Genomic DNA, 27,833 nt, shown 5'->3' with positions numbered 1-27,833 from the left:
GAAAATGTATTGCTATTAATAAACACCACATTTATAAAAAAAAAAAAAAACAAATCAAAACATTTTTTATGTCATGGCATTGCGCTTTCATTTCATATATGAACTCCGGACGGATATTTGAGCTGATAAATAAATAAACAGCTGGACACTCGGTTTGTTTATTCAGAAGGTTCAGTTGACCGCACAAACAAAACAAAACAAAACAAAAAAAAGGAAAAGAAATTTCACATTTACATGAAATTATAAATAACTCCTACTATAACACCAATACTTTCCTTGCACAACTGGAATCAAGTCGTCAGTATCATTACCAGCTCTAAGCCGCGACAATCAAACCATTTACAGCAAATAAACCCATTAGCTAAGACTAAAGAACAGTCTACAATATTAAGACAACAGATGATTAATAAATTCAGTAGAGTCAGACTGAAAGCATGTTATTCCATGTATTCAAACAACCCAACCCTTTGATGGGGATATTTACAGAGTCCTTACTAAATCCAAAATTATCTGATCCATAACTAAGCACTTCAAAGTCTTTTTTTCTTCTTTTTTTAGCAGAACAACAATTTATAGAAAAGGAATCACCCTGTGTTTGTTCTGAGTTTTTTTTTTTTTAAAAAGACCAAATTATATGCCACTGAATTTATGGCTTGTAATATCACTTAAAATTAACAAATGTAATCATAATTTTGGGATAAAATGCAGCATAACGTTAGCTTGACTCAACTTTGTTTTACATCTCTTTTATGAACCATAATGGTAATAATAAAAATAAAAACCCATCCCTCTGCCAGCTGACTGACTTGGACAAAACATGACACATCCGATTTAAAAAGCAAAGCAACTTAAAATGTCTTCAAATTGATCCTCTTTTTTCCCCACAAGTTGAAAGACTTAAATGCTGTGAAGCAAATCTGTCTGTAAAATAGTGAAGCTGGAAATCAGAAACATCCATTGCAGAGGTGATAGTCGAGACTCAATAATGGGAAACTACTGGATGCTTTTCAGCGTTCACTTCATTGTAAATGATAAATCATTTCAGGATCTTCTGTGTGATTATTACACAACCAAATTTCAATAATAAAAAAAAAATAAATAAAAAAAAAATACTGCATTTCTGATAAGGCAATGAAAAAAAAAAATCAATTACTCGTGAACAGGTGACCTCCAAAACTGAAGGAAAAACTCAATAAAACGTACGGCCAAATTGCACCTGACATGATGGTGATCTTTAAGAGATAAAATAAATAAATACATCTATCTTGTATGGGTATTAAGGCAATGCAGTGGCTTTTTCTTTGTCGTGCTCCTTAAGCCTGTTTGTGATCAAAAGTTCATACTTTACAGATTTCTGAACATCAAAAATTACAATGTGGGAGTTCATTTGTAAAGTTATGAATGATAAATAAAAACCCTAACAACACTGCATTGTATGCAGTAGCCTTAAGGAAATGCGGATATAATACACTGCACGTTCTATCATAAAATAACCTCCCACTGAGTTTACGTGCAGCTATATTACAGTCAGTGCAATGCTCAGATTAGGCTGCTAAAGAGATCCCATTACACATGGGAAAACATATCACTGGTGCCCAACAAAATTGATCAGCAGAGGAGAGAAAGACAGAGGGAGAGGAACAAAGAAGCAGGCGAGGTTCGTGGTCCAGGACGTAGATCACATCGACAGGATTAGTGAATATAAGCTCTGTAGACTGCAGACATGTCATTGTCCGACTGGTCCAATGCTTTTGCTCTCTTGTATACCTGCAGAAGAATGAAATGCTTTACTTCAAATGCAAGCATAAGCCAAAATTACACACAATTCACAAAACAGGGTAAAATGACTATCAAATATCCATATACTACAATTACATATGTTCATTACATTTCAATTCAGTTCTGTGGTTTAGTTTAAATTACTATTAAAATGCATTACAGAATCTAAAATACATACATTAGTTGGTCAATCAACAAAGTATCAACTGTGTTCAAATGATAATCCGTTCAGTTACCAAACGTTGCTTTACCTCATTTGCAGCAGCTGCCATTGGTGTTGGATGATTAACCGAATCTCCCATTGAAATGGCTAATCTCAGATCTTTCTGAATATGTTTCAGGTAGTAATCAGGTTTGAAGTTGCCCTGCAAGATATCTGTGAAAAAAAAAAACACATCGAATGTTGAATAAACTCAAGTCTAGGTCATTTGAATAGTTCCAAAGGTTAAACTGTCATGCTGTGTTGCCTCTAGATTCTAATAGTCACCAGTTTCCATTTAAGTTTTGCAATGTTCCTTTTGCAATTTGTGCAATAAATGACTAAACAGGCATTTGGGTGGACACCGTTTAACATTGAGACCAAAGGTTATGATGTCCAAGCAGCACCAGTGTACAGAAAATGGTTAACGGCGGGAAGACTCAAAGGCAGACTCAAATCTACCAACACTTCTTATCTGTATCTTAAAAACGTTAACAAGTAAACCTACTCTGGCATTTCTGGTCCACAAACGTGCTTGCCATTTGTCCTTGGCAAAGAATATCCAAGAATGTTTGTTGCGACTGTCCCGTGGCCTGCGCCAAGGTCAATCCCTCTGCGATGGTTGCCATGAAACTGCCCTGAACCATGTTAAGGATCAGCATCATTCTCGCAGCATTTCCTGCTTCCCCTGCTTTAATGGAAAAGACAAAGTTAATATCACGTGGAGGCATCTACCTCGTACACAGCGTGACTGAAAGGCTTTAGTACCTATAAAGAAAGATGTCTTCCCCATTGCCTGGAAGCAGCTGCTGCAGTCTTCATAAACACTGCGGTCTCCTGCAGCAACAATGACCAGCATACCGTCATTGGAAAGCTGCTGGCTGCCCGAAACCGGGGCTTCTAGGAATCTGCCGCCTCTGGATGTGATGACCTGCAGATTCAGATGAACCTTAGTAACGGACTTCCCCTGGTAACGTCATGAAAGTCCCGTCTAGATGATGTTGGTTACCTGTGCGAGCTCGATGGTGGTTTCTGGATCAACGGTTGACATCTCTACGTAACATTTGCCTGGTCTGATTCCCTGTAGGACTCCGCTAGGACCTAACACAAGCTGAATGGACATAATACTGTATATGTAAACTGAAGGAAAAGCAGCTTGACAGATTGGAAGAAAAAAAGAGCCATTTACAAAACATTGACCTACATCTCTGGCAGCTTTTGGGTCTGATACACAGGAAAATGTGATATCGCACATGGACACAACTTCTGCTGGCGTTCGTCCTAATCTGGCACCTTCTTGGATGAACAAATCACACTGGAAAAATAAGAAGAAAAAAGATTAAAAACCGAACCATTCACTCACTTAGTGTAACCTGAGAAGGAACCATATTTAAACACCTTTGATTGTACCTTCTCTGCCGTGCGATTCCAAACAGTCACAACATGCCCCATCTTCAACAAATTAGAAACCACACCACTTCCCATCAGTCCAAGTCCAAGGAACCCTATCCTGTTGGGAAAACAAATAAATATTGCAAATATTACAGTTATTGTCAGCATACTGATTTAACAAACATTAGTCATGGAGTATTTGTTTTTTTAGATTTTCTAAAAAGAACAAGCTCACAAGAGTCATTTGTTTGTGAATCAGACTACACTGGTAGTGTAGTTCAATTCCCCCCAACCAATCCCAATCAACTTTTTTTTTAATCGGATAATTGTCAAATTAAAATTTCAATTCCGCCTATCGATTCCTATGCACTTTTTTTTTTCTTCCATCTATGACCTAGCAATCTGCCTGGACCTTGCTCCAAAGTTTGGCTACATTTGCGATCAGAAGCCAACAAAGCTAAGTATAATATCTGTGATAGCTAAACATGTTGCAAGAGAGGTGTCACCACCAACATGACAAAGCACATCACGATTCAAACACCAACGTGATTCTGTTCCTAAATTACAATTATTCGTCCGTTGACCCATTTGACCTAAAGAGAGCAGCTGTCATCTGTCATGAAAGACAGTCTTTTCAGCCACACAGTAACAGTTTTTGTTACAAACATTCAAATCACAGAAGTACTGGGATAAAAGTTTATAGTCCAGGACTAAACTGTGTGTATGATGTGTATGGTAGCGATTCAAATAGAGTAAATCACCTTTTGAAAGTAATTTGACACTTCAAATGAAGATTTATGGATTACATTGTTATGCCAGCAGGCGGTGAAAAGGGGCTGTTAAAATGTATTTGTCTTTGAATCATACATCATTAATTCATATATTACACACGATTTTGTTTAGTTGCCTAATGTTTTTCCTTCAGAATCATGAGAGAACCACAACTTTCATTGGTGAAAAAAAAAAAAAAAAATACCCTCAATTTATCCAGAGTCATGCAGTTCTATTTTGACCTCTTAAACAGTCCAGTTTTTATGTAGCCTGTTGATTTTTGTTCATGGTATTCAGCTCCAATAAATGGTTTGCAAAAAAAGAGACACAGGATAAATGTCTGATATCATTATTTAATCGCATTGGAATCAAAAAGAATCGGAATCGATATGCAGAATCGGAATTGATCAAATTCAAACGATACCCAACCCTAGTAGTGCACTAGTTAGCGCAAATACTGCAAACACAAAAAAATCATCAGCGCAACAAAGTGGCATCTGCAGGACAGGAAGCAATGTATGAATGCAAACATTTAATATGCAAACATATTAAAAAATAATAATGATACACTAACATCAAAAACCCTTCCCTGGGATCACAGAAAAAAAAAACTAATTTAAATAAAAAAAAAAACATGTAAATTTTATATGAAATATTTATTAAATTAGAAATGTTGTCTCAGAAACTAAAATGAAATAATAAACCTGAATTTCCAGATTTGTAATCTCAGAACTTCAATGTGGTCTCACCGCTAAAAACATGATTCTTCCTTATTACCTTTTGTCTGTAGGTGTGATGCTGCCGTTGATGGCTGTGCTGTCTGCTGCTTGAATAGATGTTGATCCTGTGTCCTTCAAGACAATACACAATTATTAAAATGACCAAGAAATGCTAGCTGGCTAATTAGTAGGTAAATGAAGAAACTAAGCTGTGAATTACTAGACAGCGCTCACCTCCTCGATTATCTTTAAGCGTTTGGTGATGGGCTCCATCGATGAAGCTGGCTGTAAGGAAAAGGGAGATTTCCTTGTCAATCAAAGTCAGTTCAGCAGATTCATTTTAGATTGTCTAGAAACAGCAATCAGTCTTGCACACAAAGGATCCTAGATACACATTTATTGAAAACACCAAGTCCAGAGCCAGGGGAGGAAAACCAGGAGGAAACCTTTTGGCCCAACAGTCACAAATGATCTCAAGTGCACGTTATTCATTGCTCGGTCAGCTTCCAGTAAAGATTGCACTTATATTATCCTCTGCTGTCCTGTCACGCAGCTCTTTCTGCCATATCTGATGTGAGAGCTGGGAGCGAAGCCAGTGTTAGGAACTGAAAATCAAGTTATCATGCTCAGCCACATGCTCCGTTTCAGTTTAACTGAAACTTATACAGGCTGACGCAGCCTAAATGAACCTTTCTGAGAAAAACCTCAGGCAATTAAGATCTGTGTCTCCTTTTTGGAGATGTAATTTTAAGATCAATTTGTGTCTGACTGTGGTGCCTGAAAGCAAAAGGGCAAAAGGACAAGCAAGAAGGAAATGTTCCTCTGAAGAGGAAGTGCCAAGAGGAAAGGAAGAGTCATTTAAACAGTTTGTTGGTATAACTGGCACATGAACAGAAGCACAAGAGTATTTTGGCTGGGCGTCTTTGCTGGCTGAAAACAAGCTTTTCCGATACAGTTTTTTCCTCCAATCCAATCAATTATTCAGACACACTAGCATGTAACAAACTGTGCAACCATAGCCAGAGTCCAAAATTAACTTTTTGCCACTATGGCCATAAATATTTTCAATATTTTCAATTAAAAAATATATATTTTTTTTTTACCATAGTACCTCTTAGAAGTTTGGAGTTAGTAAGATTTTTTTCTTACACCAAGTCTGCATTTATCTGTGCAACAATATAGGAACACTAATACGGTGTATTTTTATTACAATAAAAAAAACCCTGATTATAATATATCTTAAAGTATCATTTATTCCTGTGATGCAAAGCTGAATTTTCAGCATCATTACCCCAGTCTTCAGTGTCACATGATCCTCCTGAAATCATTCTTATATGATGATTTGCTGAAACATAAACATTAATTATAATCAATATCAAAAACAAAAATCACTTCCTAATACCTAATAACCAATAAACAATTAACAATATTCTTTATTCACAAGGACAAAGTTCAAAAGAAAAGCATTTATTAGGAAATCTTTTGTAACACTATAAACATCTGCCAGTAAAAAAAGTATTATTTTCTTTCGAACAATAAATCTCCTTGATCTCAAACTCTTAAATGGTAGCGTAAATAATTAGCTACTTAAATTTCTGAATAAACATTTTGGACCCTGACCACAGCCGAGACAAAGACCTTGTAGAAAACCATAGCCAAAAATAGTTTTTAAACTGCAAAGTTGAGTACATGTCAGCTCACAATCTCAGAGGATCAACCAATAAGCTTGACGTTGTCAGTTTCCTTAGGTAAAGAAAAACTCAGTACAACTGCCATGCTGCAGATTCGGCCAACTAGCATCGCCAGAAGCAGTTTGGGGGAGGATATTATTCAGAAATTATTAGAGCAGCCATTGTGTGCAATGTGCAAGAGACAGGGATAAGGTTGCACTAACTAGAAAATCATTCAGCATCCCAGCAAAAAGTCTCCTTACCTTCTCAGACTGGCTGAGCAGAAAGTGATGAAAATGTGGGTCATCCTTTACTTGCTATAATGGAAGAGAGTTAAATTGGAAACTATTCTCCAAAGAGACTTACTGACCTGATAGTTATTTAATCTGCAACTAATTACAGCGACATGGTGAGAGGTGCAACTATACAGTGAAGGACAAAAAGTACAGTAAAGGACACCAGCGGTGCACCTGCTATGAAAAGTCCCAGCTGTAACTGCACCCAAATCAGCCTGTGGGTACGTCTTACTGATACCTAAAAAAGGGCACATGTGCAGATCCCATAAAAGTGCAGAAGCAAACTGTGAATGTAACCTACACTGCTCTCCCATTTGAATCCTGTTACTGTTCCAGCGACCAGCCGTCGTACAGAGGATGGCTCTGGGTCAGAATCAGTCTGTTCTTAAGGGAAAGAGAGACACATTCACCGTGTGTACAGAATGGCTTTATCTCATGAAACAAAGCCCTAAAATAGCTGCATCTCAACCCAGTCAAAATATGGCACTGGTCACACTGCAAAAGATGACATCAGTCTCAATGAATGGGTGGGTCGCGCTTGACAAATCCACCTCTAAAACATACAATTGTAACCTGACTCCACAGCAGGTGCAACAACAAATGGCCTTAGCAGAGGACTTTGATGAAGCTGACAAAAAATGTGTTGGGCTATGACCTAGCCTTGCCCTTCCACACAATGGTATTTAATGGTAAAGCGATATTCTCCAACCTTGTCCGACGAGCCACCCTTGAAGGCATCCTCATCATCTTCTTCAATGATCTTCATTGGTTTAGCTGCTTTACGCCCTTTATCTGACTTGCTCTTGTCATCAGAGTGTGTCTGTAAAACAAAGTTTACACAACATGAGGAATTATTTCGAAATCCACCAGGTAGTATTTCAGAAGAACCTGTTTGTACCTGGTACCAATACATTTTGGGGGTCAAGAATAAGTGGCAACATACAAGAGAGGTGTAAATGGAGCCCAGAGCTTTAGATGTAATTTACCATCCAATAAAAACGTCTGACCAACATTCGTCTCAAAATACCCTGCTTACAGTGTGATTAACTTAACATATGTGGGAACAACAGTTTGCTGACTTTGTGATATGCTTTTAAACACAGGCCTTGTGAGCAATGTACGTCCGATCTTTAAAATCCGATCACAAGTGGTGACAGCAAACAGAAATGCATGTTACAATCGGGCGTAAAGAGGGATTTGTCTTGCCTGACCACATCTTGATAACAGGTGTAACTAAGGCCTTCCACCCAAGAGACATATTTCTCTACTTACTTTCTTGTCATTCCAAATCTGTAAGACTACTTGGCAACCATTTTAGTAACAGTTTTGGTGCCAACTTCCATTATACAAGCAAAAAAAAAAAACAATGAGACATTTCTTAAAATGTAACAAAAGAAATCCATACAGGTTTGGAACCACTTGAGGCCAGTTATATGTATGTATATGTATGTATATATATATACACATACATACATACACATTTTAATTGAGTGAACTATCCCTTTAACAACAAAAACAGACCACATGGTTCTTTTAGGCGTTTTACAGCTGGTATTAATACACGCATTTTCATCAATCCCATAGAAGTGGACAGTGGTAAACACAGGTGTCAATTGGGTATAAAACATTTTGAGCTTGTTCACATTCCACACATGTGATCAAATACGTTCGAACAGTCACAAAATATCACCTATTGGCCTAATACGTAATCATTGTAGGATGTCTTGTGAAAAGGTGCACCAAAACAAGCAGTTTAAACTTTGCTGTGTTGTACCAAAGCATATGAATTAGTCAAAAAAAATTCACACCTGCTTTCTTTATCCTTTAGTATAGTACATATTTATTTACTGCTATGTCAGCATCAAAGGCTATTTTCATGGCAAAAACAAATTTAAAATATAATAAAAACCAGCAAACAAACAAACACTAGTTATATCACACAAGATTAACATGAGAAAAATTATTTTCCTGGCAAAATCTTTCTTTATCCTTTAGGTCACTGTCCGATTGCATGTACAGTGTGACAAAATAACAAGCGTTTAAGATGCAGTTTAATACCAGCCACAAAACGTCTCAGCGAGCACCGCTCGTGATCAGATCAAAGAAAAGCCAAGGTAGAAACAAGAGCACAAGTTTGTGAAGATACGAACCTGATCCTTCCCCTTGGCCTTCTTCAGGTACTCCTCAACGGCATCGACAGCCTGTTGGAAGCGCTTGCCTTTGTTTATCTTGATCATCTCCTCTTTGTGGGGGTGGTAAGGCTTCAGCTGCTCTACCTTGATCCAGGCGCTAAAAGGGCAACGCATATCAAAAGTCAACATCGGCTTGGTTTAAACTCAAATCCTCTGCAAACGAGAGGAAGTGAGTGTGAAAGACTACGACCGTCTCTGTACTCACTGATCTTCAGTTCCAAAAAACTTGACAAAGAAGCATTTTTTGCCCCTTGGCTTCTTCAGATCCTTGGGAGGACTGACGATCTGAAAACACAAAGGTTAGGGATCAGTAAACGTGACAAACCAACACATCATCCGAATGAGTCTCTCAAACTCAGTCAGCCGTCTACACAGAACACCTTTCTGGATCTGTTTTGACGTTTAATGTGAAGCGTTCTTGCTTTGGTTGGATTGAAAGCAACCAAAAACGCTTTCTAGATAGCTAACTTAGCTCACTAGGTTTTGAACCCGACCTCTACATTATATGCAAGAGCAAGAGCAGAAAAACAACACAAGTTCAACTCAATCGTTTACACGAACAGATCTTACCTTGCCTGGCCAAGGTGGATAGCGTCCAAGCTTACCCCTGAAACATAAATTGAGACGACATTTAGTATTTTAAATAAACCGTGACACGATTGAGCGTTTATTAACTGAAAGATCTCGCGCCTCGAAACAAGCTAGCTATCGTTAGTGTATAGCAAAACCCGTTTCAACCCCATCAGCGATCAAACCGCCCCCCTAACTGCACCGAAGCTTGTATTAAACTCATAACTACACACCTAAACTTAAGAGGAAACACTCGTTTAGTGTTAAACACACTCACATCGCAGGGTTTCGTCAAAAAGCATATAAAGTAATCGTTAGCTTGTATGCTAAGCTCTCTCAAGCCTGCTGCTCGGCGTTTGGCTTGACGACACATAAACTGGGCCATATGTTAGATTTTTAAGAAAACATTGTATTGCAGCCACGACAAAATGCCGTTCACGTGCACGGAAGAGAATTTAACTTTGACGAGAAATTAGATCGTGTAAAGTTGCAATTTTGTATCTTATCTTACCAAACCAGATCCCCGATCCTTAGGTGCACGGTCGCCATCTTAAACTGTTAGTGAGAAACGTCGCACTGAATGCAGGGAATGAACAAAACCCGACTACACCACACACGCCACACAACGCGACGCGACGCGACGCGACGACCAATGGAGCCTGTTACTACGGGCGTAGTTTCGCTCGTCGCTCTTTAGCAGTGTAATGATACGATAATGACACTGACCTGCTTCGTGTATTTTAAAACAGCAGGGTCTGGAGAAGTTATAGAGTTTAAGGTTATATAAGGAAATAGACCGAATTCGTTCGACACTGAATGGAAATGATTCATGTGGATTTTTTCTAACAAAACAAGCAAATAAATAAAGGTTATTCTAGGTCTATTTGGATAAAGCTTGGGAACAAATGTAACACGCGATGCGTGGTGAAAAGTGAAAACAGTATGTTAATATCATTTATAAATACATTTAAAAAAAATATTTTGTCAAATTATGTAACAATTAAAATTATGTAAAACTATTTAAAAAATAAAATTAAAAAAAACGTGTTAAATAACGCAAACCAAAAAATATTGAGCGCAAACCGTAGGCCATTTGATTCTAAATATGTATAAAAATGTAATTTCCAATGCTACTAAACATAATACATCCTTTAAGATCGCATGGAAACAGTGTTGGGTAAGTTACTCTAAAAAAGAAATTAATTAGTTACTAATTACGTCTTCAACAGTGTAATTAGAATACTGTACAAATTACTCTCTCTCTAAAAAAGTATTTAATTACTTATTACTAATTACTTTTTATGTCCTATATCAAAGTTAATGAATGATACAAGGATACACATGAAATGGTTCTTTTAATTCGTTCAAATAAATAAAAGATAACTACTTAAATTATTCAATTCACACTATAAACAATTAACCAATAACCAACAATAACAATTAACTATGAACAAAATACACCTAATTACTGCTTTTTTAATAAATAACAAATTTTTTAATACGTAGTAAAGTAGTTGTTGACAATTAAGTTTAAGAATTGGGATTTAAAATAAAACATTAATATGTGCTTTTTAAATAATAATTAAAGAGTCAATATCCCAAGAATATTCATGCTAATACCCAACTAGTTAATATTGAAAACTGGACACTAAAGTGTTACCAATATTCTTACTAACTCACCAAAGTATTTAAAGTGAGAAGGGGACATAAAAAGCATGCATTTTAAGGTTAGACTTTACATTTCGATGTTAAATCCACTATTGTATTGTATATAAATGTTTTACAGTCTATACATAGTATTAAGTTTAATTACACAAGAAGTAACTGCAATTAAATTACAGAAAAAATAAGAGTAATCCCATACTTTACTTTTTCAAGGGAAAAGTAATTAAATTACAGTATGGAAATGACACTGGCCATATCAGCATTTGATAAAGCACAAAACTGCATCTGTGGTGTGAATTTTGCTTAATTGTACATTAACTTTACTGCAGTTTAACAACTGTCCAGACTTTTTATTTCAAAAATGTAAAATAAATAGTTTCACTCTTATTAAAATATAAATCCTAAACTGAATGATTTAAAAACGCAGTGTATTTTAAGCAATCAAAACCATTTCGGTCTTGTATTGTTTGGGAACCATTTAAACCATAGATGAAAGACACCTACAGGTTTTGTGCAAAGACAGCTTGAGCTTTTATTACTTCATGATAAAGACAAAGGGAAAGAGCACAGTTCTCCGATTTATCCTCATTTCATTTTTTTTTTCTCAAATCAAACATGAGAGTAGAATAATCTGACACAAGTAAAAAGTGCATAAAGAGGGACAGATAGGGCCATAACTTTATCATTAAGGCACACATTTTATATGCATATATTAGATCAGATTACAATAAAACTGAACTAGATTTCGTCTGCTGATCTTCCGCGAAGATTCATACTTATAGTGATAGAAACATTAACCCAAATTCAGCACCATAACCAAAGCAACCCCATCTTGCATTGATATAAGAATGCATTTAAAAACAAATACATACTGTATTGAGAAAGTGAATCTAAAAAGAGATTTCAGCTGCAATTTGGGAACACAAACAGCACGTTTACGTAAGCTCTATTTAATGTTGTTTTTCTGATTAATGGATTTATTTGACTCTGCCTGACAGCATGAGACCGAACTCCTGGATGCTGATCTCTTTGTTCTGATATTGTTGCAGCTGACGGTTTGTGATGTTTCCAGCCCTCAGAGCGTCTTCGATGGCAAACTTCTTGCCTGATTTTCTGTCATGAAGGACGGAGGACTCGCCATTCGGACCCTTGACTGTGATCTCCTCCCAGTCGCATTCTTGACTCTGAAGGTTGACGAACATTTTCCAGTCGATTAGGCCGAGCTTGTAAGCCTCCTCAGGCCTCATCTCCTTCCCTGTGTCCGGATCGATGACGACAATCGAGCGGCGGAGGTGGCTTTCTCGCTGCTCCCTCTTCACTCTCATCGCAGACAGACTCTTCTGAAGCTTTTCGATTTCTGCGTCTTTCTCGATTCGAATGCGCTTGAGGTCAGAGAGTTCTCTTTGCAAGGATTCCAATCGAATTTCCAGGTTCCTGCTGCTTTCCACCGGAGAAGTCTCAGTGATGTGTCTGGTTTCTTTTGTCGTGATCTCGATCTCGGATTGAAGCTTCCTTATTTCGTTCTGTAGGCGCTGGTTCTCCTGCTGTAACCGGTTGCTTTCGTCGCGAATGTAGTTGAGTTCTTTGGATGATTTTGTATTGGTGAACTCCACCTCCGAAAGCTTGGAGTTTAGGTTGATAATCTCTTGGTCCAGCTCGCGACGTCGCTTTTCCTCTTCTTCAAGGCTTTTCTTTAGCCTTATAATGTCCATCTCGGCCTCTGGGTCTCGTTCGACTTGAACTTTTTCGGTTCGCACAACTTTTTCACGCACTTCCGTTCTCTCAAGTATTTCCTGCTTTTGCAACAAAAGATTGTACTCCTTCTCCAAGAGCATACGCTTGTGCCTCTCCTCTTCAACCTGAAGACGTAGGATGGAGTGCTCTTTTTCTTGTTGAGGGTCCTGCTGGAGAACGACCTTTTGCTTTACTGTAACCTTTTCTCGGTTTTCCTTGTCCCTGATCTCCAGTTCATTGAGCCGCACTCTCAGCCTCTGGATTTCAAGCTCAGCTTCTCTGCGGGCTCTGCGTTCACGTTCCAGCTCCTCAAGCTGAATGTCCAATTCAGCCCTTTGATGCTGCAACCTGATCAGCTCTTCTTTCAAGATCTCTCTCTGTTTCTGCTCATTGTTGATGTTTTGAGTGAAGGTGTCACATTCAGACCTCAAGAGTGGATCCTGCTCCATCTTCACTACTTCTTGCTGGACAATCTTCTCCCTCACCTGAGACAGGTCGATCTTCTTGATCCTGATCCGTTCTTCATTGGAGGCCCTTTCGTTTTCCAGGTCCAGACGTTTCCTCTGTTCCTCAGCCAGTTTCCGCTTGAGACTCTCAATCTCCTCCTTGGTTTTAGGATCTTCTCTGTATTGCAGGATCTCATTCACAACCTCTTTGGTATGAATCTGAGGCTGGGTGTCTTTCCATCGTTGAATCTCATCTTTGAGTTGGAGGATCTCCATCTCAAACTTCTCTGTTTGGTGGGTTTTGTCCACAATTTCATTCCTGAGTTTCTCCAGTTCTCTTTCAGTTTCCGGGTCAATCTTGTATTTGATGACCTCTTTGATGATCTCCTTGTATTCAATTTGTGGGCCTCTGTTTCTTAGCACTATCAGTTCATCCTGTAAGGTCTTCAGCTGGAGCTCTGAATCTCTGCATCTTCTCTGCTGCTCCACCAGGTCAAGTCGAAGATTTGCCACCTCCGCTTCCGCCTTCGGGTCAGGTCGAACAATCTCACGCACTTTCTCCTGAATGATGACCCTCGACTTCTCTTCCTCCAGGCTGGTAATCTTGCGATGAATATCCGTTTTCTCTCTCAGCAAAGAGCTGCGCTTCAGTTTTTCATCTTCGTATTGTCTCCTCAGGTTCTCTACCTCTCTCTCCAAAGCAATATCTTTCTCAACTTTCAGTACCTCTTTGATGGAGATCTTTTCCTCAGCCATTGCCTTTTCCTTTTCAAGACGCCTTAGTTTCTCCTGCAGGAATCGAAGCTCGTCTTCGAGTTCCTTTCGGCTGTTGATTTCTTTTTGTTTCCTGTCAAGCAATAGTCTGTACTCGCTCTCAAGCTGGGGGTCATTCTGAACCTTAATGACTTCCTCCTCCCTGATGATTTCCTGCTCCCTGCTTTTCTCCTCTGCAAGAACAGTCACTTGCTTTTGAATCTGGATGATTTCGTTCTCTCTGACCATCTTCAACCTTTTGACTTCTTCTAGCTCTTCTCTCAGTCTCCTGAGTTCTTCCTCCTGTCCCCTGTCCCTCTCAATGCGGAGCACCTCTTTGACTGTATACTGCTGAGCTCCCTCTTTCATTTCCGTCTCAATCCCACGCAGCTTTACACGGAGGGTGTCCAGCTCGCTCTCTAAGACACGAGTGGTCCTGCTTTCTTCTAAGAGCTTCTGCTGAACCCGGTGATATTCTTCATCAAGTTGAGGGTCATGCACCTGCTTGATGAGCTCTTTTTTGACGATTGTGTCCTGTGGTTTCTGGCCCTCTAGTAAATAGATGTCACTCTGGACACTCTGAATTTCTCTTTCCAGTTGGTCTCTCCGCTGAATCTCTTCCTGAAGCTGTTTTCTGATTCTCCAGGGCTCTTCTCCTGGGGCTGAGGATCTCACCGTCTGGACATTTTGCTGGATTACTGTAACTTCCGGTTGCTGTAAAGAATTGCAAAAATATTGAATGTGTTAAAAAGCAAGCAATGCTTATGCCATACTATGGTTCATTTTATGCATGGTGTATGATAGTATATTTTACCTGGTTAAGAAGGCTTTGAGCAAACTCTAGGTTCTGCAGCCTCTGCTTGTTCACAGCATTCGCTTCAGTGAATCTGGACTCAATTGCAGATTCCTTTAAAACACAACAATTATGTTTAAACTTTACCAGTCAGAAAAACTGTCATTAAAAGGCGTTATTACACGGCTCTGTGGAATACTTGATTCTGATTGGTCAGTCACGACATTCCGAGGTATGTTATCCCTCGATAACAGCCGGTAAAAACTAATAACACAGGCTCATCCGGGTAACTGAAGTTGGCGCTGTACTCTTGCTAGGAACGTTTTTTTCTCGGTGGAAGCTTTGTTTTTGTTTAGCTAATAAAATATTAAAACTTGATTCAAAATTGTGTACAATTATTTATGTCATCCTGGTTTTGCTGATTCGCTTTCTCGTTTCATACAAACACAGCTGCTGCCATTTTGCTAAGATTGTTTTGTACGCAGTAATGGATTATAAGATAACTAAGAAACTAAGATTTTAAAACATTTTCTTCTAAAATCGCCATAATTATTTATGCGGTGAAATGTTATGTAATAAGTGGTATGACTGCACTGTATCCCTTAAATGTCTGTCTAGTTTGAACTTGCCGCTTATTCGCAGCTGCTGTGTTCAAATATTTAAACTCAAATCAATATTTCATGTCTTATGTGGCAAGTATCCGTATAATAAGCAGGATAATGTACATCCAGCCAATCCATCATCAAAGAAAAACATGGATTTAAAAAAAAAACCTTCACCTCTCTCTTCACTTTCCAGGCAGGAGATTCAAGTCTGCTCCTTTTGTATGTCTGAGGAACCAAGCCATCTTCAAGGTCAAGGATGGATTTAAACCGTTCCGCTTCATTTTCATAGTCCTGAAAGCCACAACACAAAGGAGTTCACGGGGCTTTGCATAAACACGATAGTAGGATAATGCTCTGTAAGTAATACACTGTGGTTTTTGTACCTTGACTGCTTGCTGATAAAGCTGTGCATTTCTAGAAACATTGTTCAGGTCTGATTCCTTTCTCGTGATGTCAGAGAGCAGATTCTGTACATTTCAAACACAGTTTTGGTAAATAAATGTAATTTGTAAAATTATAATGCAATTATTGTAATGAGAGAAGGGCTAAAACTCTTACTCTTTGATTTCTCAGTTTGTCATCAATCTGTCTGATGTCATCAGTTTCCCGTGGCTCATAGTTTGGTAGTCGAGAAAGCCAGCTATTAAGGTTGTCATAGTCATTGTTGTAGTTGGCATAAGCGGTTTTGGCTCTTTGCAGACATTGTGATCTGTAAAATGAGAACATTTAAAATAATAAAAGATGCTGATATTTTGTGATTAAACACACTTTCTGTAGGACCTATGCTATAGAAAGAAGAATGTATCTGTATAAAATCAACAAGGATAGCACTTTACAATAAGGTTCAGTTCAATAACATTATGTACATTAGATTTCACAAGCATTAATTAACAGTGAACAATAGCAAATTTACAAATGAAAACAAATTAATAAATGCTCTTCTTGACACATAATGCAATATTAAAAAAATTCAACCTTACATGAAGTGCAGCCATAAACATTAATAGTGAAATCAGTCCTATTATGTTAAGGTGTAATAGAAATAATATAATCACAACATACAGTAAACTAAATAAGATGAATTTGTGTAATTTTCTGTGCATTTAATAACTTAAAATAATATTATCTCACCTTGCTTCAACCTGTCTGTTCAGGTTGTCAAAGCGCTTGGTGAGTTTCTGAACATCAGCCTCTTGCCTCTCGATATCAGGGCAATGTTCTTGCACTTTGTTGGCCATGTTGCTGCAGCTGGCCTTGGCATCTCGCAGGTTCTGCTCATTCTCTATTATAGTAGATCTTTTGCTCCTCAGCTCCGATGCAATATCCTGGAGACAGGAGTATGAGACATGAGTGCATAGTATGCTTAAAAAAAAAGATAGAAGGAAAAACAAAGTGGCATGGATTACTAAACTTACCGCCAACTCACGTTGGGTCTTCTCCAGTGAGGTGAGGTCAGATGGGGCGACCTCCTCTCTTGCCAGTTTGTTTTCATAAGAGGAAAGCAGAGCTTTGCCATTCTGCAGAGAATTCTCCAGCCGATAGGAGTTCTGCAGTCTACAAAAGTGCAATTTTTAGGCTCACAATTCAAGCTCTCGATTAACAAGACATGCATGATTTCCACTGTAAAAAAAGAAAGTTATACTTACTTGTCATCAGAACATTTCAAGAGCAAATCAACTTTATTGTATTTTTTGTTAGCCTCATCCACCTTGGAGTAGAGCTGTGGTGCACTTGCACATTTGGGAGAGGATCTGAGGAAACTCTCAGCTTCCTGTACTTTCGCAGACTTTTCTGGCTCTATCTTACGAACAGCAGCAGCAATGTCCTGTGAAGAAAATACTGGATTAAGGTACAAGGTCAAAACATCAATTGCCACTGAAATAAGGATCAGAAGCAATGCTTTTGTGTTTCAGTTTCAGATTCCAATTCACTTTCAAACATTCATAAAGGGTGTTACAAAACACCAACCAAATACAAAAAAATTAATCATAATACCTTTTTTAATGTGCAGATAGATTTTAACCTAACGTGATACTCTCATAAAGGGTGTTACAAAACACCAACTGAGAACCACCATATTAATGATACTGAAATATCTGCTAAAACTTTATTTAGTAAACATTATTACAGTGAAACCCATTATAAAATATAATTACATTCTGCTGCATTTTGTGCACTATGAAAGACCAAAGACCTAAAAAACCCCAAACTTTGTACCTTTATGTCCTGTAGCCTGTCAGCGCTGTCTTGCACAGGACGTGTCTGCTCCAGTGGGGGGCGCACACGGGAGTAAATGGCCTTCTCCTGCTTATCCAGATCACTGACCACTTTATCCAGTCCTGCCATCAGTTGACGGCATTGCTGCTCTTGTTTATCTGAGGTTCGAGAAATGAATGAATTGAGTGTTTTACTCTCTTTTGGAGAGCTCTGCATCTAAGTTTATTACAGCATAAAAGACAAACCTTGACCTCCTGTACTCTCCTTCTTCAGCTCTGCCAGTCGTGCCTGCAGTGCAGATTTGCTGCTGGCTACTTTCTGTTTGATACCTTTGTGCTGGTTTATTAGACTGCAAAGATGTTTTCAGATTAGACACATTTGTGAGTGTATACATTATAAATTGCATGTACAGATCAGGGAATACCCACTTATCCGCAACGGCCACAGCCTCAGGGTCAGTCGGTGGGATTACGAAGCACACTGCTGGAACACTCATGGTGCGACCATTTGCGTCCTTCACGTCCCATTTTGACCCATTGTTCCTGAGCAGGGTGTACCGCTCCCCTCGCATAATTGAACCCTGTGTCATAAAAAAATGAGCAAAGTAAGCTCTGTTTCAGCTTGATATTGCAGCACAAATTCTTGAAATAAATGTGAAATCCGTACAAAATCCCCTGCACACGTCTCCAGAGGTTTATATGAGATGAATCGTTTGGGTGAAGGTCTTCTTAAGGATTTAAATACATTAGATGGGGGAATCCAAAACACGAGCGGAGACAGAGTGTAACGTTTTTCTGTGCTTACTCATGATAATAGCTGATGTTTCACTGACTGGTATTAGTGGAGCTCTAAGCCGCATGCATAAAGTGAGCGAGAGCTCAAACTCCGTACCTCATTAGTCTCGTATTCACACAGAGCCTCAATAGGGAGCAGTTTCTGAGGAGTCTCCCTGCGGTACTTCAGAGGGAGCACCTGCAGGCTACGCTGCTGAAGAGCTTTCAGCCGCTCGTCGTAATGGTCCATGGCCTTTGCCTGATCCTGTCAATACAAACACAGTCAGCCTTAGATAGCGAAGACACTTTTTAGTTCAGCAAGTCAGTAAAAATGCAGCAATATTAGAATCATGTATTTACATTCAGGTCAGCAATCAGGCCCTCCATCTGGTACATGTCTTTAAACTCAGGGTTATACTTCTGGTTGATCTCGGTTTCCAGGCGCTTCAACAAATCGCTGGTGTCTCTTGCATCCTTGTGGAACTGGAAAAATAAAAAGAATGCACCTGAGCAAGTCTGACAGCAAACATAAGGAAATATAGAATAGGAAATGAAGCAAAATGCGAACTGACTTTGTGATAATCATCCATGTTCTTGAGGTGGTTCTCTTCACAGATGAGCAGGTTGAGGTATTCCTTCCAATCCGCATGTACGGCATCCATGTGTGCCTAAAAACAAGACTGGGTTTAGAATAATCATATACAGCAATGCCACGGTGATATTAAATTTAGGCAAATGTACATGTGCAAATGTTACATTTATGTATGTATTTATATAGAAAGACCCATCACTGATTATATTCTATTTAAATATTTTTTATTACTTATGTAGCTATGTTATGTGCACTGAAGTTATATTTGAAATCATTTGGTTTATTTACAATCAATGCAGTGTATTGTTACGTATTGTGTGCTAGCCTGATGGTGTTTGGTTTTTATACCTTGTTATTATGCTGTTTTTTTTTTTTACTTTATTAGATTTTTCTACAAGTTAAAATTCTGCAAGAAAACAATATCATAATAATACATTAAAACACAAATACATTTAAAAATAAATAAAATCGATTGCCAAAAAGTCTAGAGTGCAGAGTCAGCCAGTACATTATCCTACTGGGACATCATACCTTATGAAGTGTTTTTAGTTGAGAATCTAACTAAGAACCTCTTTAACCCACATATCAATTATGGTGTTTATTTTAAAGTATGAAGCAGATTATTGTGCTTCAAACAGATTTGTCATATGCTGTTAGCTATGCTAAGAGAAAATGTGAAAACTGATATCAGATCAAAGTTTTTGGTGTTTCAGTGTTGCCATAATTACTGCATACTACTCTATAGTGCAGCACAGTCATGCACTGTAAAAAGACATCCCATGATGCATGTGGCAACCACCACTGCTAGTTTTTGACTGCACATTTTTAAGCAAATGACTTGTAGTTACCCCAATGACATTTTTTCCTGGATGGTTCTGCTCAATAAGTTCCTCTCCATCTTCATTCAGCTGGGTGATGCTTTTCTCCTTAGCCTCCAGACACTTGCTAATGAAGTTCTGATGAAGTTTTCAAGTACAAGCAGCATGTTAAAAATATATAGATTCGTTGTTTGCATTTCAATACTATAATCATATCATCTGTAGGAGGTTTGAATCATGAAAGCATAACTGTAACACATCAATACAAGCTATAATCCACAGTCTTAGTACCATCTAGAATTACGACTCATTTATTCATTACCAATGATTAAAGAGTTGTTCATTTACCTCGTACTGCCTCTTGCGGGCAGGGTAGTCCAGGTTGTTGTCGCTCCAGTCATATGCGGTTCTCTCTTCAGCTTGCTGTTCCATCCAGTAGAGCTCGTTGGTGCATCGCTGCATGTAGTCCCTCAGGCTGAGCAGGTTCTTCTGACGTGCCGAGGAGCTCGCCTGAGACAGACATGATAAAATCCAGTGTTTTGAGACACGAGAACTGACAACTAACTATTACAACTTCAAGTTGAAAATTAAAAGCAGAAAATGAAGTCTTACCAGTAGTTTGCTGTACTTCGCCTGCTGGCCATCCGGACCATCCTGTTATGCAAGTAAGCAGATGAGTCACAGATGTCATTCACATGACTGTTCAAAAGAGTCAACTATACTTCTTTTATTCAGCATTGCATTTAAAAAAGGCAGTTAAAAAGTACCCGGTCTCCAGTGATGTACGGAGCCAGTGCCTCGACTTCGCTGTGGAAAATATTGTGCTCCTCTACTTCATTCTCGACGGTCAGCAGATCTTGTCCGTATCCTTTGTTGTTCACATTTGCCTGCATCAGAACACATTCGCACATGAACCGATTGGATTTGAAAGCGTACATTCAAAAGAAAGATAGGGAGGTATGTTTAGATACACACCAGTTTCTCATCAACTATCTTCCCCCAGTTGACGGTGGGAACCTGCTCTGATCGTGTGATGTGGTAAATGCGATCATGTTCCTCACGGAGCTTCATCACACGCACTCGCAGCTGTCTCATACTTTTCCATTGAGGAGAAAAAAAAATGAGTCATCCACAATCCCAGCAAAATTCACAAAAAACATTCACAGCATATAATGTTGCTTCCATGGCATAAAGCATGAGATGCTATTGGATATTTCAGTTAAAAAGGTGGCTATGTAGACAGAGTTATAATGTTAGTACTCACTCCTTCTCAATCATCTCAGCTTGAGGGTGATTCAAACGAGAGGCTTGGGCTGCGTCTTCATCCAGACTATTCAGCAGCTCCAGTGAGTTCAGGATCCTCTTGTTGGTGTCCTCCTGGTACAGGGGCTGCTTGCTCTCATTGATCTTCCTGATATCCTAGAAACATCAATGAGCAACACAATTAAGGATAGTTATGTATCAATAGTTAATGAGATGGTTCACTCAACATGTCATTCCAAACCTGTATGACATTCTTTCATCTATCAAAAGAATATATTTAGAAAAGTGTGTGTGTGTGTGTGTGTGTGTATACACACACACACACAGGTATATACAACATATATTTGTTGTGCAAAAACACAACAAAATGGCTTTGATTTGTATTCCCCAGAAAGAGTCGTTCTGTACTTACCCTGTTGAGATTCTGTTCCGTCTCAATGATGTTCTTCTCCACCTTGTCTGCATTCTTCTGCAACTTGTCAATCAGGGTCGCCAAATCAGTTTCAGGTGGTCTGAGGTGAAATAACAAAGTTTTTTTTTTTTTTTATGGGAGCAGTTTGGGTAAGCCAGATACACACACTTCAGTCTGCATTTTTCCCAAAATACTGCTGCAAATGGTGTAGGTTTGTTATGTTGTATCTCTGGATCTAGGACAGTACGCCTCACTTCACTTCTCTGTCATGCTGAGATGCTCTGAAAATAAATACCGGACTTGAAACACTTTCATTCCACATCATCTGGCACAGATTTCAGATCTGTTAGGAGAACCATGGTGCTAACAAAATAAATGTTCTCTCTGCTGAACCGTTTTGAAAACATGCAGAAATGCTGTTCAACATTACAGCAGCCTTACATAGTTTTTAGTGCATTCTGCGAATTCTAGAGAAGTGCCATTTGACAGTTTGTGGTAGACATGACTAAACAAATTGCACACCTTGGGTCGTATTTGCCTCAAGGTCAAGGCATGTTGTTTTAACATCCAACAGTATGAATCATTAATAATGAGGTTCATGACAGTTAAAAATATCTCACATGGACTAAACTGATAATGTCCTGTCAGGAAATGCAAGTTTTGTCTTTATTTAAAGTTTTGTGTTCACTGTAGAGCTGAGTTATGAGTGAGATATAGAAACTCAAACATGTCTAACAAGTTTTACTAATGTGTCACTACTACACATGCAAGAAAGATTTTTTTTTAATAGATTTCTATGTCGTCTATTCTGAATGCATCTGCATGTGAAACAAATCAAAATGAGTTGCAAAACAAAGCTGGATTGTTAAAGCATGAGATTATGTAACCAATGTTGTTGTTGTAATTTATTTAATCAAAAACAACTATTAAAGCAGCAAGACGTACAAAAACAAAGCTGGAATTTTATAGATGTAAAATTGGCAGATTTGTAGAACAGGGATGACGGGACAAGCAGCAACATTTGAACTGCTGTTTAAAGAAAATTATTTAATCTGATTTGAAATGAAGATCTGGGTGTGGCAAGTAATTATTTGATTCTCACTTCCCTTCCCTTGAGGCGTTCCCATATTCAAAATATACAAATGCAAAAACATAACAATAAGAAATGTGGACGACTTAAGCACAGTATTAACTAGCCTAAGGTTTTGTCCTTTTTAGCTTGCTGCAAACAAACTGCCCATATCTCAGTATGCCATGCCTTGTTTCTGTCAAAAGCTGACAGACAAGTCACAAAACTTGTCACTGAGTGACCCATTGTGCGTAGCGCAGTCAAACAACACCCAAAGATGACCTAAACAGAAAACTATGTGTTTAGAAAACCCTTTTTTTTTTGTACATCTGTAACTAATAAAATCATTTGGACTCAAACTGAAACCATACTCCTAGAGTAAAATCCTTCATAGATGCAGTGAACGACGCTGCATGCTTTCACAATATTAGTGTCCGATATTGAATCCTGCTGAATCGAAGCTCGAGGCCAGACTCATCTCTCAATCCATCAGAAGTTCATGCTTGTTTGAACTTGCACTAGTCACTCTGTTTACACTTCTCTCCTTAACCAAGCAGCTTTCTTTAAACATTCCCTACACATTTTGACAGCCTGTTCTGATTCGTATGTAACTTGAGAACTGTATACAATAGAAACAAAAAGATGTTGATTACTGTAAATTAGCAATAGCAATACATTATAAACATAATGCATTAAAATTACTGCTGCACATTCCTATAATAGCCTGCTTAGTACAGAATAACCAATTGTATTTGACAAAATAGTTTACACAGTCAGTCCTGTCAGTCTCACCTTGGACTGTCTTGCCTGAACTTCACAAAAGGAGTGTGTCAGAACTAACTAAAAGATCTGTCTGAAGGTTATCTAGTTGCTTATCACAAAGAGATGAGGGTCTAGATACACTCAGTGCAATCATTCAACACATACACTCCTTCACTATAAACATGTTTCCTAAGTAGCCTAGACTACAGTCGAAACCAGACATAAAATGTTCATTTTCTAATAGTTTTGTCACTCGCACTACAAAAAAAAAAAAAAAGGGTTTTAATTGTGAAGTGAGACCAACCGAGTCGTGGAGAAACCAGTCACGCAATGTGTATCTCAGTGAAAAGTTATCCAACCTGTTACAGCGCCACACCCTTACTACAGTAACCTCAAGTCAAGCAAGAATAAAACCGATATAACAGAAAGATATATTTCAAAATACAGGGGTAAATTGTGCAGCATGGCTAGTGAGGCTACTAGAATCCAAACGACAATGAAACGCAACCCTGTTGAAACTCGTAATGACTCCGGACCGATGCAATTTAAAGAGCTCAGCGCGACAAAACAATGCAGAGCGAGAATGTATCCGGTCACCACCGACCTTTTTTCACTGATGGCCACGGTGGTCTTTCCGGTCTTCTTTCTGAACATGATGACAGCTGCGGAGTTTCTGCTGAGATGGCACAGTTAGGATCCCACTCTGCTGTTGTCTGTCTGTCGTTGAACTACCTGACGCGTGTCCCAGGACAGGTAAACCTCACATACAACGCCCACAAGGAACGAAACAGCCACTACCCTCCCAACAAGACGAGCTCTCGCTGTCCGTCAAGGTTTAAAGGTTCGCCGTGCTTTTAACATCAAGCCCATTTAAAAGTACGGGCTGGTGTCCGCCCCTTTCTGAGAGACATACCTGCAGACTATCCAAACAGAGGCGTCGTCCCTTGTTCTTCTGTTTTAGTTTTGTTGGATAGATCCAACAGGCTATAGTCAGAGCAAACTTTTATTAACAGTGGGCTGTTTCATTCACAAAAGTAAACAACAACAACATCAGTAGCAGCAGCAGCATTTTTAATGTGATTATTTGGATGTAATGCCATGGCCAGTGTGTACACAAGGCTCAGTCCACATTTACAATACACTTTGTTGTCTCATGACATTTTAAATAGCATTCGAAGTCCAGAATGTTGGAGACCTATTCAGTATGCGTCATAAATTCTATCTAAATCTCTCATAAACATATATTTGAACACATAATTTATAACATTTATTAAAATTTCGTTAATTTATTTGACAGTAACAAATGATCAAACGTTCTTAAATTTATAGGATATGAATTCATTATTATTGTTATTATTATTATCATTAGCCTATTTATTAATTTGATCTATTTTCAAACTTTCTTTAATTTATTGGAAATATAAGTTTGCCAGAAACTACAAAGCAGCATTTGGTCCCTAACTTAATAAGCTGTTTGCAACCTATGGCAGTGTATGGCAGTACAGTACAAATGTAGCATGCCTTATTTATTGATGGCTTTTTTTAGTGATAAAGCACTGGAATGTTTAATTGATTTATATTGATTCATTCTTCTCTCATTAAACTTACTGCACAGTTTTTATTTTTATAGCTGGTACATATCTTTAACCGTTTTAAAATTTCGCAATTGTCTCGGAACAGGGCCTCGCGCTCAGAGCAGCTAAGAAGTCACTAGGGAACCCTTTTTGATGCCAACAGAGGAAAAGTCATGAGAACCGGGTATTGTTGGATGGCTAGAAACAATGAGTCATCGGGGGTGTGTGTGTGTGCATTTGTGTGTGTTCCAGTGTCTGTACTTGAATGGAAGCAGATGGAAACGCAACAGAAACCCTGGTTTGGTGTTCAGTATCTCCCTTACCATTCCATTTTACACCATGCCTTAGGCTTCACACTATTTTAATAATAAGCTCTTTCTTTCCAAGACTATTTCAGCAGGTGTCAGATTAAAACTGCGATCCAACATAAACAAGCTTACATGAGTAAACAGCAGGTGTCAAATTATTTCAGAGGGTGTATTATTTGAAGTGTTAGCATTAGCTGACCCAGTATGCATTTCAGTTATCTGAATTACAGATAATCAAAGAATAATGGGATACAGGGTATAGCCTAGTGTCCATAGGCAGTGATCATCTGCATTGACCGCAAACCCAATTCAAATCAGAATATTTGCATATATTATGCTAATATTTACACTGATGAAACATCCTGAGTATGTCAGTCTCAGAGACGCTTCAAGCATTTTAAGAAATATAAAGTGCATATAAGCATTCACAAGTGTTTAAATAATCTGCTTTGCCTATAGTACAGTGACAAAATATTTAATTGTAATTTTTTGTTTATAAGAAATGCATCTTTGTGCATGAAAATATTTGTCTGGCTTGGGGATCTTTATAGCATTAAAAAATGCACACCCCTGCATCAGAATACAGTCTGCAAACTGCAAAAGTATTTCAGTAGCCTATTACAGTTATGGTAAAAAGAGCGTCCATAATGCCTGACACTGTAGAAGACGTGATATGTGTTATAGTACTATCTTACTACGGCAATAATGAATATAGTCCCGCAGCAATGTGATATCACTACTTTAAAGGAATGCCCAAAGATAAGCTACAACTGTGGAGTACTTGTGTATAATTGGTTAGAAGTGAACACAGTCCATTCCAAGGGCTTAAATATTAACTTTGTCCTGTAGCCAAACCTACCATGCAGCATTTATTTACAACATCTTCTAGAGGGATCAGATGCCTATTATGATCCCACCATTAGAGTCTATTTCAATGGTCCAGAGTTTATGCAGAGTTTATCCTGTGCCAGATGTGCTTGTATGGACTGTCTCTTCAACTGGTGTTGCCACATTCTAGCTGTCACACACATGCTAAGTGAAAAGGGCAAGAAATATATTTGTCTTCACATTGTATGCAAATAAATAGGTGTTTGCATGCGCTGCTGATAATGAATAATGCTCGATGTGAGTGGGTTCAGGACCAAGAATTTCTGAAACAGGTGAAGGGCTGGAATTCCCTTCCACACCCATGCGGTGCAGGTGAGGAATGGAGTCGATCTGTGCTCCTGACATGCGTGGATCATTATGAGAACACAACTCAGTGGCGAGACCTGTGCGGCCAGATTTGAAGTACCGTAGTGAATTTATGTGTGTGGGTTTTTAAGCATTCCTCTGCCAGGATGGGCCTGCTTTGGAACTCAACACACCCTATGCAAAGTTGTAACGATAAGCTTGTGTGCAAACAGCCACCGTGAAGTGAAGTTTTTAGTGGTGGGGGTACCAGTGAAAGTTCATTCTCCTCCAGAGGAGAGTCTTGTCTGTGATAAACGTGTAGTATAGACTATGGGGTGTGTGCTTTTTTTCCTCTCAGTGCAAGGTGCAGTATCCAAACATGGGTGGAGATAGTATTTCAAAGAGGTAGATGTGGGCTATCAACCAAAACAGACTGTCCTACTCAAAATGTTATGAACGAAGCATGCTTTTGATACCAAGGATTCCCTAAAATCTTCCATTAATAGACAAACTTATACAGTATAACATTTGATTGGAACATAAATAAGCAAAAAGCAAGTAATTTACATTATTTATATCAAGTCAAGTCTGCTTTATTGTGAATTCTTCCACATGTACAGTATATACATACAGAGAATCGAATATATATATATATATATATATATATATACAGGTGCATCTCAATAATTTAGAATCTCATGGAAAAGTTAATTTATTTCAGTAATTCAACTCAAATTGTGAAACTCGTGTATTAAATAAATTCATTGCACACAGACTGAAGTACTGAAGTACTGAAGACTGAATTGTGATGATTTTGGCTCACATTTAACAAAAACCTACCAATCTCAACAAATTAGAATATGGTGACATGCCAATCAGCTAATCAACTCAAAACACCTGCAAAGGTTTCCTGGCCTTCAAAATGGTCTCTCAGTTTGGTTCACTAGGCTACACAATCATGGGGAAGACTGCTGATCTGACAGTTGTCCAGAAGACAATCATTGACACCCTTCACAAGGAGGGTAAGCCACAAACATTCATTGCCAAAGAAGCTGGCTGTTCACAGAGTGCTGTATCCAAGCATGTTAACAGAAAGTTGAGTGGAAGGAAAAAGTGTGGAAGAAAAAGATGCACAACCAACCGAGAGAACCACAGCCTTATGAGGATTTTCAAGCAAAATCAATTCAAGAATTTGAGTGAACTTCACAAGGAATGGACTGAGGCTGGGGTCAAGGCATCAAGAGCCGCCACACAACTGGCTACAGTTGTAGTATTCCTCTTGTTAAGC

The 27,833-nt window shown here is 38.5% G+C and overlaps 2 protein-coding genes across 8 annotated transcripts; both read right to left on the bottom strand.

The window, feature by feature from the left end:
* Nucleotides 1–144: 144 nt before the first annotated feature.
* LOC109045340 (putative oxidoreductase GLYR1) lies at nucleotides 145–10,206 on the bottom strand. 7 transcript variants are annotated; one of them, XM_042719892.1, is made up of 16 exons: nucleotides 10,100–10,206; nucleotides 9,589–9,625; nucleotides 9,224–9,303; nucleotides 8,977–9,115; nucleotides 7,535–7,646; nucleotides 7,128–7,210; nucleotides 6,794–6,847; nucleotides 5,095–5,145; nucleotides 4,919–4,992; nucleotides 3,377–3,488; nucleotides 3,183–3,293; nucleotides 2,988–3,089; nucleotides 2,747–2,909; nucleotides 2,487–2,669; nucleotides 2,031–2,155; nucleotides 145–1,767 (listed from the first exon to the last, which is right to left on the bottom strand). In XM_042719892.1, the coding sequence occupies exons 1-16, from the start codon at nucleotides 10,135–10,137 to the stop codon at nucleotides 1,693–1,695; spliced, it is 1,539 nt and encodes a 512-aa protein (XP_042575826.1). In that variant the 5' UTR covers nucleotides 10,138–10,206; the 3' UTR covers nucleotides 145–1,692. The 7 variants fall into 7 exon arrangements, with proteins under 7 accessions (XP_042575826.1, XP_042575827.1, XP_042575829.1 ...); XM_042719893.1 differs by having other exon boundaries at nucleotides 2,487–2,666; XM_042719895.1 differs by having other exon boundaries at nucleotides 2,487–2,666; nucleotides 3,389–3,488.
* A 1,554-nt stretch (nucleotides 10,207–11,760) lies between these two features.
* Nucleotides 11,761–24,364, bottom strand: LOC109045331 (periplakin-like). The gene is made up of 22 exons (XM_042719891.1): nucleotides 24,095–24,364; nucleotides 21,660–21,759; nucleotides 21,249–21,403; nucleotides 20,960–21,080; nucleotides 20,752–20,871; nucleotides 20,597–20,638; nucleotides 20,333–20,494; nucleotides 20,015–20,122; nucleotides 19,147–19,242; nucleotides 18,935–19,057; nucleotides 18,693–18,839; nucleotides 18,230–18,381; nucleotides 18,047–18,150; nucleotides 17,802–17,959; nucleotides 17,231–17,409; nucleotides 17,000–17,138; nucleotides 16,716–16,909; nucleotides 16,143–16,293; nucleotides 15,968–16,051; nucleotides 15,759–15,875; nucleotides 15,001–15,093; nucleotides 11,761–14,900 (listed from the first exon to the last, which is right to left on the bottom strand). The coding sequence occupies exons 1-22, from the start codon at nucleotides 24,142–24,144 to the stop codon at nucleotides 12,231–12,233; spliced, it is 5,265 nt and encodes a 1,754-aa protein (XP_042575825.1). The 5' UTR covers nucleotides 24,145–24,364; the 3' UTR covers nucleotides 11,761–12,230.
* Between the last annotated feature and the right edge of the window lie 3,469 nt (nucleotides 24,365–27,833).

The sequence above is a fragment of the Cyprinus carpio genome, chromosome B3 (assembly GCF_018340385.1).
Source record: "Cyprinus carpio isolate SPL01 chromosome B3, ASM1834038v1, whole genome shotgun sequence".
In the NCBI taxonomy this organism is placed as follows: Eukaryota; Metazoa; Chordata; class Actinopteri; order Cypriniformes; family Cyprinidae; genus Cyprinus; species Cyprinus carpio.
The sequence above is the reverse complement of the archived record's forward strand: the minus strand, read 5'-3'. Positions and strand labels throughout refer to the sequence as shown.

Coding starts and splice junctions, on each gene's coding strand:
- LOC109045340 (XM_042719892.1), bottom strand. CDS start 10,137: ATGGCGACCGTGCACCTAAGGATCGGGGATCTGGTTTG. Junction 3,294..3,376: donor CAGAGAAGGTACAATCAAAG/GTGTTTAAATAT, acceptor TTATTTTTCCAG/TGTGATTTGTTCATCCAAGA. Junction 3,090..3,182: donor ACCCAAAAGCTGCCAGAGAT/GTAGGTCAATGT, acceptor ATGTCCATTCAG/CTTGTGTTAGGTCCTAGCGG.
- LOC109045331 (XM_042719891.1), bottom strand. CDS start 24,144: ATGTTCAGAAAGAAGACCGGAAAGACCACCGTGGCCATCAGTGAAAAA. Junction 17,410..17,801: donor ACAGGCTACAGGACATAAAG/GTACAAAGTTTG, acceptor TTTTCTTCACAG/GACATTGCTGCTGCTGTTCG. Junction 15,876..15,967: donor TTTATCAGCAAGCAGTCAAG/GTACAAAAACCA, acceptor TGTGGCTTTCAG/GACTATGAAAATGAAGCGGA.